Here is a 12,210-nt window from a genome sequence, read left to right on the forward strand (position 1 = left end):
AAGGCGCACTTATGCTTTGTTTGTTCAGCTCTTACAATGATTTTTTTGAGTGAAAAACGATGTAATAAACTTCATAAACCATCAGTAAAGTTTGGCCATCATTCGGACGGGGTATACGTTACATTCTGTGTCCAAAAACATCTTGGGATAAGGTTTTCACACTGACAGCTGTACATTGTAAGATATAGCAACTCCGTTTGTTTGTCCGAGTTAGCAACAGTAACTAAGGGGGGCGGGGCTTACCGATAGGTCAATTGTTTTGGCAGAATGGACACTGATGAACCAGAGTCAACTGTAAGTTGAAGAGAGACAGGTCTAACAGCAGACGCAGCATTTATAGTCACATCACACATCAAGCGGTCAGATGTTCCAGGTAGGTAGAGAATACAGACCTCTGGTAATTCAATTGAATGCACTGAACGAGTAGGAGCAGAACGGCAGACTCGAGCAAAGTGTCCAGTCTTTTAACAATTTTTACATTTCACAGATGCGGCAGGGCAGTTCTGTGCGTTTGCAAGATGTCCAGTGGAGCCACAGCGGAAGCATGTCCGAGCTAAAGAAGCAGAATGAGGTTTTGATGAGGTACGTTTGAATTTGGCCTTTGGATGCTGTCGTCCAGTCACAGGAGTGGCATGTACGGCTTGCACTGGAGCAGAACTGCTTGAAGCCATAGACTTTGCCTGTGCATCAGCGGCCTCTAGCTGTGTGGAAATTGTAATTGCAGTCTCCAGTGTCAATTTAGATTCCACTAATAATCGTTCACGAATGCGAGGGGTAGCAAGATTTTCTACAAGCTGGTCACGCAGCATATCATCAAGATTGTCATTAAATTCACAAGTAGTGGCCAAATCTCTCAATGCAGCAATATATTGCAGTACCGTTTCATCTGTCCTCTGCACTCGTTTCCTGAAGGCATGTCTTTCCACGACCACATTTCGTTTTGGAATGAAATGCTCCTCCAAAGCTTTAATAGCAGCTGCAAGATCGTCACCGGTATCAGGCAATGTATACAATAGTCTCTGACCTTCAGTTCCGAGACAGTGAAGAAGTAAAGCCCGTTTTCTGGCTTCTGGCCAGGAATCTCCAGTAGCATTGATGACGAGCATGTAGCCTAATTCTCAAACATTCTCAGCCATGTTACGAGTGGTATAGCGGGCTCACCGGGACAAGGCAAAAATTGACTGGGAAACGGAGCACTTACTGATGCCATCCTCAAAAAATCGTGTGGAAAAAAAATCGTCCTCGTCGCCAATTTTGTTATGTCTTCATGACAAGAAGTACAAGCAAGATTATTCAACTTAATTACAACTTTAATAGCGTATGCACAAGCAGGGTAACATGCAAGCACATGCTCAGCTTTCTCTCTTTTTCTGCTCTCTTATTACTATCTTTAACCCAAGGAGCTTGAGTGCCATCTAGTGGATTATTAATGTAACGACATCACAATACCCTGTGAAGTCCACTTCGCAGTCCACTTACAGTCAGTATGGTAATGTCTTTTATGTATCACTCTAAACGTCGGACACATAAAGGTAATTAATATGATTAGACTTTTGCTTGACACAGACCATGTTCCCCTTCCCCACCTCAGAGTCAGACAGCTGCCTTCTAAAAATCAGCATCCTAAATACTTTGAACTTAGAACCTCAGTAGTTTTAAAAATCTAAATCCAGTCTTAACCTGCCTACAAAATCCACCAGATTACTGATACTACTATTACTATTAATATTACAACTACTACTTCTTATATACATAAGGTATACATACTGTTAAATGCCAAAAAGTGTTAAATACCAACACTGCCTACTAAATTGAAAGAAGAACATACTGTTGCGTTTCAGTGATTTAACCAAATGCTCTCATTACATATCACAATGTAGTTTGGTTTTTAAAGTGCCCCTGTTATGCTTTAGATATTACCTTTAATGGATTGTGTAATATAGCTTTTTTGTGAGTATAAAAGCTCTGCAGTTTCAAAGACAAGAAAATAACTGATTCTAAACTGCCTGAAATGAATCGTCAGTAATTCCAGTCTTAATTTCTGCACAAACCTACATATTGTTACAAATAATGCATAATGCCAGTTTAGGTCTTCATTGGCTGCCCGCGAACGATGTCTGCTTTGGCCCGTCCTCAAACACTGTAATTGTGCCTGAGACTGGAAGAGTTTGGTTCATGTTGTCGACATGTCGACTTTTCATTGCTGCAAAAGTGAATCCACTTTGCATGCACTTCTAAAGATTGAGGACTTGCACAGTAATTAATGCAAAGGGCTGAGGAAGCATCTCGAGCTGAAATTCAGAAATTACCCCAACACATGCTGTAAGCATTAGAACAATCACAAATGACAGGGCCATCTGACCAATCAGAGGCGCATAGATCAATCACAGCAAACTGGGACATCTGACCAATCAGAGCCAAATAGATCAACCACAACCAACTAGGCTGTCTGACCAATCAGACGGGAGAGTAGGCTCTCAGAAAGTAGGGGATTAGAGAGACTGAATCCTTTATCGAACCATTTCAGACACTGAGAAAAGAGGTGATGCTGCAATGCATACTATGAGAAAAAAATATATATATATTTTTTTTACTTAGATGCATGTAAACCTATTGTAGGAGCCTTTAAAATAGCATAATAGGGTTTATAAGTTATTTGTTAAAAATCAAACCCGACTGTTGCACTCTATTTAACATCAAATATACACTCACCTAAAGGATTATTGAACACCATACTAATACTGTGTTTGACCCCCTTTCGCCTTCAGAGCTGCCTTAATTCCACGTGGCATTGATTCAACAAGGTGCTGAAAGCATTCTTTAGAAATGTTGGCCCATATTGATAGGATAGCATCTTGCAGTTGATGGAGATTTGTGGGATGCACATCCAGGCTACGAAGCTCCCGTTCCACCACATCCCAAAGATGCTCTATTGGGTTGAGATCTGGTGACTCTGGGGGCCATTTTAGTCTGTGAACTCATTGTCATGTTCAAGAAACCAATTTGAAATGATTCAAGGTTTGTGACATGGTGCATTATCCTGCTGGAAGTAGCCATCAGAGGATGGGTACATGGTGGTCATAAAGGGATGGACATGGTCAGAAACAATGCTCAGGTAGGCCGTGGCATTTTAACGATGCCCAGTTGGCACTAAGGGGCCAAAAGTGTGCCAAGAAAACTTCCCCCACACCATTACACCACCACCAGCAGCCTGCACAGTGGTAACAAATCATTTAAATTGCAAATTGCTTAAATCTCCTTTCTTTCCCATTCTGACATTCAGTTTGGAGTTCAGGAGATTGTCTTGACCAGGACCACACCCCTAAATGCATTGAAGCAACTGCCATGTGATTGGTTGATTAGATAATTGCATTAATGAGAAATTGAACAGGTGTTCCTAATAATCCTTTAGGTGAGTCTATTTAGATTTTATTATTTCATTATTTTGTTAGATTTGATTGTATTGTATTAATAAATTATGTGACCCATACTCACTTTTATTCCTATGGTCATTTTTCCACTGTCATTTGACAATTATGTCAAAGTAAATAAGTGTCATTGCAACTGACCAAACAAAAATCCTCCAGGCCGCCCCCATTTCATATTTCTGTGGCTGAACCCCTTACAGTTTTGCATTTGTTGTTTTCTTTTTCACTGTATATTTTCTTTATTTGCCAAAAGAATAAAGAACCAGCCTACCAACACAGTGTTTGATTGCTTTCACAAGTTTGTGCTCTCTGTATCATCATTTTTAGCAACTTTGAATGTTGCAAATTGTATTAATTTATATATGAAATGTATTTTATTAACTATTCAAATAAGTTCAATATGTGAGCCGCTTACCTAATTTAATGATTATAAACCTGCCCATGAAAAAGGTCTAATGTATAACTGGAGAAAGCAGTCTGTTAGCATTGATCTCATCTCAATGATGTGCTCAGCAGGTACATGCAGCTCTGTGAGTATGTAACCTAGATTTTTACCAAACCTGTCATATTTGTATCCACAATTAAAAGGGAGACTTTTTAAGACACATTATTATGAACTGAATGCAAGGAGGAACTTAAGTATATAACTAAACCACGAACAGGTGCACTCTGCATGAGTGTCCACGGCAACTAAAGACTACAACAAAGGAACACAGGAAACCGGTAAGCAGACTGAGAGAAAATAAAACCACAACTGAGCATAACTGTGACAATTGAACTGTATTATGGCAATGAGAATCAGCATTTTTTAAACATGATTTTGAGCACATTTTGAGCCAGTAACCCCAGCTCTGAATGTCATTATAGCTGACCAGCCTGCTGCAGAAAAACAAGTCTTTTTGTTAAGGGCCCTCCAAAACTGGGCATTGGTAGCATCTACTATAATATAATATTTGCAATTTATATGTAGCTTTCAAAAAAAAAAATATTTCATCATATTTCATCACAATACACAGATATATTTGAACAGCTGTCAGAGGAGAAGGTTGGTTTTTGTATTACAGCATCTACCAGCGAAGGATAGCTTCTCTCGATAAACAGAAAATCAGCGTTTTATGTCCTTTTCAAGTCATTCAGAATTTCACTGCATATTTTTTTCTGTCACACATTCCTTTTCACCTTAACCTGTTAGATCAAAGGTGCATGTGTGTGTGTGAGAGTCAGTTTTAAGTGACAGTGAGTGTGAGGAAATTTGAGATGAGTGCGGTGAAGAGAATGATAAAACTAGAGTAGAGGGAGAAGTGAACTGTGGCTGAGCATGTAAAGCTGCCGTCCGTGCCGTTGGATTTAAATGTCACAAAGCCAATGGTGGCTCCCTTCACGTTGTCTGTGACCCAAGTGTTGAACTCAGAGACACGTGAAAACACCTCTGGGAAACCTTCCATGGCACAGCCAATGCTCGTCCCAAAACTTGAGATCCCAGCCTGGACCCACACAGATCCCTGTTTGCACTGTATTGGACCTCCAGAATCTCCCTGCAGAGGGAAGCAGAGAGCAGATAGAGAATCAAGACAAGTCAAAAAGGGTTGTTTATAGTCACCATGAACTCATAATGCCTCATAATATTTAATCAAGATAATTTCCATCTCTGAAAACCTGTCACTCACATGAGATCGACCAACAGCAAAACACATATTCAATCAATTCCCCATGGACAAAATCAAGTCCTGCCCTTTTTTTTATTCAAGAAGTCGTTTTAGACATACACTATATTGCCAAAAGTATTGGGACACCCCTCCAAATCATTGAATTCAGGTGTTCCAATCATTTCCATGGCCACAGGTGTGTAAAATCAAGCACCTAGGCATGCAGACGCTTCTACAAACATTTGTGAAAGAATGGGTCGCTCTCAGGAGCTAGTGAAATTTCCACGGTCAGCAGTATTATAACAAAGTGGAAGCAATTGGGAACAACAACAACTCAGCCACGAAGTGGTAGGCCACGTAAATCATAGAGTGGGGTCAGCGCATGTTGAGGTGCACAGTGCGCAGAAGTCGCCAACTTCCTGCAGAGTCAATAGCTACAGACCTCTTCGTGTCGAGAGACAAACTTCGTGTGGCCTTCATATTAGCTCAACAACAGTGCGTAGTAGGGCTGCAACGACTACGAAAATATGTCGATGTGCGTGAAATGCGTCAACGCGTCACATTATTTACATTCATCTAGAAGAATGGCGACTTCTGCTCCCGGGCATAGTGAAAATGATAATTTATCACTTAAAGCCAAAATCTAAAAGGAACTTCGGTATTTATTAGAGTGAATTTTGGGAGTGTTGCATTCTTATCTGCTGTATTCCGGTTGACTCTACTTAGAGTCAAGTCAAGTCACCTTTATTTATATAGCACTTTTTACAATGGCGATTGTTTCAAAGCAGCTTCACAGTGTTAGACAGGAAAATAATGCAATAGAATTTGCTTCGGCTGTACAGCTCAGTCAGTAATTTAGTTGAAAATGTATTTTAGTTGAAAATATTTAGTTGATGTCTGCCACTTAGAGCTAAAGCCATCGGCTATTACCTCCGAATGTGCTATATAATAATGCTAATCACATGTATTTTATTTTGCCCTTCGGTGACAATAAAGTGGACTTTAACTTTTAAATTCAGCTTTAGTCTGGCAATGACACTTTCAGTACACTTGCCAGTTGTTAGAAGTTGTTTATGCACTTGTAGATTTTCAAAATGGACGACTAGATATACATTAACACTGCTGAAAGCTCCTGTATGTGAACCTTTGCAGATAAAAGTGCATTTTCGTTTACTATTGGCACAAGTCACTTAAGTAAATCATACTCAAATATGGTAATTAATAAGATATTATAGTAAACAACCTTTCCTACTTAGGTCTACTCTGTATACATTTTATGATGAATAGTATCATTACTTATGCACTAATAATGTTTAAAATGCTTCTTGTGTACATATATTTTATTATAAAATGGCATAAGTACACCAACCTCTCTGAAATACAATTAATATTGTCATCATTCATAGATTTCATGTTAAAATTATATACATATTCACTAACCTCTTTGATATGTTAGTGATGTTATTATTGCATTTTTATTTCTCAGGAAGAGGCAACGCTGTGTGCAAGATTTCTTTTTAAAAAAAACGATGTCACCGTTTGCACGCCCCACATGGCCGCTGCACTTACCGATAAAACTGCATTAAACTGCATTTCAGGTATTTGTTGCACTGTATTAGGCAGTATTTAAATGGCAGACATGCCCTGACGTGTTTTTTGTGATTTAATTCTGCGACTTTATTTTATATAATGGGAAATTTCAAATAAGTTGAAGTATTTATTAGAAGATTATTTAATAAAAGTTTGTTATACTAATGGTAGAAGTTGTACTGATTTATGTGAAAGTTAGGCAAAGGATTATTAAAATAATCTGTAAAAAATATTTGTTAGATTAGTCGACTAATAAAAAAATTATCGATAGATTAAGCGACAAAACAAAAAAGTAATTAGATGCAGCCTTAGTGCGTAGAGAGCTTCCAAGCAACTGAATCCAAGCCTTACATCACCAAGTGCAATGCAAAGCGTGGGATGCAGTGGGGTAAAGCACGACGCTACTGGACTCTAGAGCAGTGGAGACGTGTTCTCTGGAGTGACCAATCACGCTTCTCAGTCTGGCAATCTGATGGACGAGTCTGGGTTTGACAGTTGCCCGGAGAACGGTACTTGCCTGACTGCATTGTGCCACGTGTAAAGTTTGGTGGGGAGGGGATTATGGTGTGGGGTTGTTTTTCAAGGATTGGGCTTGGCCCCTTAGTTCCAGTGAAAGGAACTCTTAATGCTTCAGCATACCAAGACATTTTGGACAATTTAATGCTCCCAACTTTGTGGGAACATTTTGGGTATGGCCCATAAAAGGTCCATAAAGACATGGATGAGCGAGTTTGGTGTGGAGGAACTTGACTGGCCTGCATAGAGTCCTGACCTCAACCCGATGGAACACCTTTGGGATGAATTGGAGCGAAGACTGTGAGCCAGGCCTTCAGTGACTGACCTCACAAATGCACTTCTAGACGAATGGTCAAAAATTCCCATAAACACACTCCTAAACCTTGTGGAAAGCCTTCCCAGAACAGTTGAAGCTGTTAAAGCTGCAAAGGGTGGGGCAACTCCATATATAACCATACAGATTAAGAATATGATGTCATTAAAGTTCATGTGCATGTAAAGGCAGGCGTCCCAAAACTGTTGGCAATATAGTGTATGTTACAATAGGGAAGAAAAGACTATCGTAACTTCTGTTTCATGCCAACCCTAGGGCTTCAGAAGACATAATTTACTACACAACTTTACAATTTGTAATGAATGTTATATGGACTACTTTCAAGATACTTTTATGATGCTATTTCTCATTTTCAAGCTTGATAGTCCCAGTCCTCATTATATATACAATATACTGTAAAAAGATATAAATATATATAAAAAGAATGCACAGAATATTCTTAGAAAATGTAATGACAGAATTTTCCTTTGTTTGACTCACCTGACAGATTCCTTTACTAGTTCTCCCAGCACAAATCATCTGTGGTGTGATTGTAATATCAAGTACTGGCTTATACTGGCAGCTACATTGTGAGCTGCCCACAACCGGGATTTCCACCTCCTGCAGAGTCTGGGGAGCAGGCAAAGCCTCTGTCATACACAGAGACAGTGTTTGTGTGTTAATGACATGTTTACCCCTCTTTAAAAAATAGCATACCCAGCCTAAACTGGTTGGCAACCTGGTAATAGCTAACTAACTAAAAACCAGTTGAACAGCAGCTTGGCCAGCTGGGAGACCAGTTTGACCAGCTTAATCCAGCTAAAACCACAATACGAAAACACCATTAATGGAAAATTGTTCCACCACCACACTAAAACATTAAATGGATTGTTCACTCAAAACTGTAAGACCAAACCTGTAAGACTTTCGTTTATCTTCTGAAGACAAATTAAGACCTTTTTGTAAAATTAATCAATATTAATTAAGCGGTTTGGTCCAAATTTTCTGAAGAGACTCGATCGGTTTAGGCCTATATGATGAACAGATTGAATTTAGGCTGGATTTCGGGGGGGAACGAGAGGGCGGAGTCCGGGGAATTAATTTTAAAGGGCGGGGGGTGGTTTGGGGGTCTGTTAAGAAAATGTTTCACTGAATCGTTCATTGAAGAGATGCGTTGAATCATTCATTCAAAAAGATTTTAAAAATTCATTCAAATTCATGATATATATTTTTAAATAGACTGCAGCAGTTATTCTTTTGTCAGAACCTCTATTAGAGATTACATTTTATTTGTTTAGCAGTCTATGATTATAATAATTTACAAGCTAAAATAAAATAAAGTTAAAATTAGTTGCAAACAAACACTGCATCAAATACATATCTTTAAGTCATGAATCACTAGTTTTAGGACACTCACCGTTTTTGCCAATGTTTCCCCAACCCGTAGCCCAGCAGGTTGTGGCATTGTGAAAGACACTTTCTTTAGATGCCAGACAGACTGGACGAATGTATTGAGTGAAGTTCACAGGTTGACTCAGTTTCATCAGGGAGATGTCATTATTCAAAAGGGAGTCGTTGTACTTTGGATGGACAAGGATGGACTGAATACTGACTTCCACTTCATTTGCGTTGGGAAGCAACATGCTCTGGGTTTCTCTTCCTAAGTACAACTTCCATCTGTCGAAGTTAGTACTGTTGTAAAAGAAAGTTTTAGTAAATTTGCTTATGGAAACATAGTTTAAAAGTTAAGCTGCGAAAGATTTAAAAGTCATAAAGCAGCCCTTACGAAACTATGCAGTGAGCAGCCGTCATCACCCACTGGTTGTGGATCAGGGTTCCTCCACAGATGTGTCTGCCATCGTAATGTAAACTGACCTGCCAGGGCCAGTTACCTGCAGGAGCATCTGTGCCACCCACAATACGTGTATTCAGGGGAGCTACACCACAATCTGCAGACAATAAATTATATGTCACAAATCTGCACGACTAATCAAATAAAACCGAGATTGTGATAAGACTGCTGTTTAAATATGTGAATAGATTGTTTCAGAGTGAAACCCAACAGCTCATTATTATGTTCCCATTTTAATGAGAAGCACTTATCGGAAAAATAAATGAGGACTCCCTGTGGTTTGCTGCTGTCAAAATAAAACTTAATACAACCATATATATTAGTATTATTATTCTACAGGTGTAATGTAAAATAAAATAAAAACAATACTTATTATCCTATTTTCCTTAACGACTATTATTTTATTGTACAGTGAAATAATGCAGTCATTTTTACATTTTCATTTAGTACTACACTCTAAAAAAAAAAAAGGGTCTATATGGCACCAAAAATGGTTCTTGGCTCGTAATCATAGGGGAACCTTTTTTAGTGTTATATAGCACCAATTTTGGTGCTTCAGTGGTTCCACTCAAGCACCAATATTGGTGCTATATAACACTAAAAAAGGTTCCCCTATGATTATGAGCCAAGAAACATTTTTGGTGCCATATAGAACCTTTTTTTTTAGAGTGTAGTAGTAATGACAATAATAAATGTATTATTGAATTAATAATTAAATTATTAGCAATTATTGGGGCCAAACACAAAAGTTAAAGGATTAGTTCACTTTTAAATAAGCCTTTGCTGATAATTTACTCACCCCCATGTCATCCAAGATGTCCATGTCTTTCTTTCCTTTTGTCAAAAAGAAATTAAGGTTTTTGATGAAAACACTCCAGGATTTTTCTCCATATAATGGACTTCAATGGGCTCCAAACGGTTCAAGGTCCAAATGTTTCAGTACAGCTTCAAAGCATGGTCATAGATGTGCACGTAGATGCCTCATTAGCGCCTGCACGGATCAGTAGAATGAGGCATCTACGGTTGATATATCTATGACCACGCTCATATTTTGACCTCACTTAACGAAAGTTATGGCGGAGCTCAGAGATGATCACGTTCGTCTGATAATAGGTAAAATAATAGCATAAATACTGCTCGTTCTTTTCGACTGCAGAAAGAAAGACATGGACATCTTGGATGAGATTGGGGTGAGTAAATTATCAGCAAAAGTTTATTTAAAAGTGAACTAATCCTTTAAGGCCTGTTCACACCAAGAACAATAACTATAAAGATAACTATAACTATATTAGCGTCCACACCAATGAACGATAACGGTCTGTTTATTCTAAGCTTGCACGCTTATTTTATTCTTCACTACTTCTGTGCATTATTCTAGAACAGTTCGGATTATCAAAAAGCTTTTAATAACTTTTTGCTTGCAAGATGATCTGAGGCAAATTTGGTGAAGTTGGTTTTTCAAAAAATTCTAAATGAATCATAGTATGCAATCGAATAGTCTTGATCCAAGGAATCAGAGGGAAAGAAATGTGTTTCTAGCACTTACAGTTCAAACGTTATTAGCATAAATGTAAGTGCAACCTTGACAGTCGGACCAAATTTCCTCTATCTGTGTCATAATGTCATAATTTCCTGCAAGCAGTCCTATGGGCTCAAGTGTGCCAATTCAGAGGCTACATCCTTCGAAGGACTGGGACTTCAAAGGCCACACCTTCAAAGACCGTGAAGGAAGGACAGAGCATTGTTAAATGGGATGGTCTATTCTACGGAGGACTGTTCTTGACGCCTAGCAACTGTGACAGCTGCAGCTGATGAGCGACAGTAATATTTACTGGACTTTTTTGAAAGTTATATTAAACTGTCTGAAAACAAAACAGGGTTCACAAACGGTCTAAATATGTTCACTATATGGTCCATATCTGTATATAATAAACATTTGAACCGCTTTAAAGTTTTTATATATTTTTTTGCTTCATTAGATAAGTTGGAGGCTGCATTTGAAGAGCCTTCGATTGTGACAGGCTTTGTGGCACCGCGGTGACGCATAATAACAAGAAAAAATATATATAAAATGGTATTATTATTATTATTTTAGCCATATTGATATATAATCACAAAATTCTGGCCAAACTGTGCAGCCCTACAACCAAGCACAGCAAACTTTTTTTTTAATCAAATTTAAATCTTACTCACAATTTGTAATCAGAAAATTTCAATTAAATTTTCCCCCCAAATCGTGCAGCCCTATTAGCACAATATAACTTGTGTATGATTTATCTTGTGCTGCTCTTACCGTATGTCTGTGAATTTGAGCCTGCAGAGAAAAGAGCAGAAAATATGTTTTGATATTCATGGAAAAACAAAATAGTGATTAAGAAAATGATTTTCAGTGAATCTTCACTCACATTAACATCTGACTAGGCAAACACACACATACTGTATATACTCATGATCAAACTTACCCTCCATACTCATCATGACTATAAAGCTGAGCAAGATCACTGACAACTCCATGGCTGAAGTGAAATGCTGTGATAGAGAAATTGAAAGAGATGTGTCTTACCTCTTTTATTCTCTTTAAATACCCTCTGTGTGACGTGTCTTTCTGGTCAATAAGAAGTAGACAAAGAACTAAATAATAAAACAGGTTTGTCTCGTCTCGTTCCTTGCAGTAAATTAAAGTATGCATGAAGGTGACGTGAGTAATAGCTAAAACACAACCTATTTTCTTTTAAAACACAAATAAGAGTTTGGTTTCAAATGATTTGATGATATTCTATTTAATATATTCAGTTTTTCCTTTACATGAGAGCATCTTTACTGGTTATGATGGAAATAAAGCCACAACTGAAATCAGAATGTGTG

At 38.2% G+C, this 12,210-nt stretch overlaps 1 protein-coding gene across 1 annotated transcript; it reads right to left on the reverse strand.

Annotated features, from left to right (window-relative positions):
* Window positions 1–4,654: 4,654 nt before the first annotated feature.
* Window positions 4,655–11,820, reverse strand: LOC307144226 (chymotrypsin-like protease CTRL-1; the record flags this gene model as incomplete). The annotated part of the gene is made up of 6 exons (XM_079846329.1): window positions 4,655–4,963; window positions 7,995–8,143; window positions 8,911–9,185; window positions 9,280–9,442; window positions 11,639–11,659; window positions 11,808–11,820. 6 exons carry the CDS (start codon window positions 11,818–11,820, stop codon window positions 4,655–4,657), a joined length of 930 nt encoding a protein of 309 aa, XP_079702455.1.
* Between the last annotated feature and the right edge of the window lie 390 nt (window positions 11,821–12,210).

This window comes from Gobio gobio (assembly GCF_949357685.1).
Source record: "Gobio gobio genome assembly, chromosome: 20".
NCBI lineage: Eukaryota > Metazoa > Chordata > Actinopteri > Cypriniformes > Gobionidae > Gobio > Gobio gobio.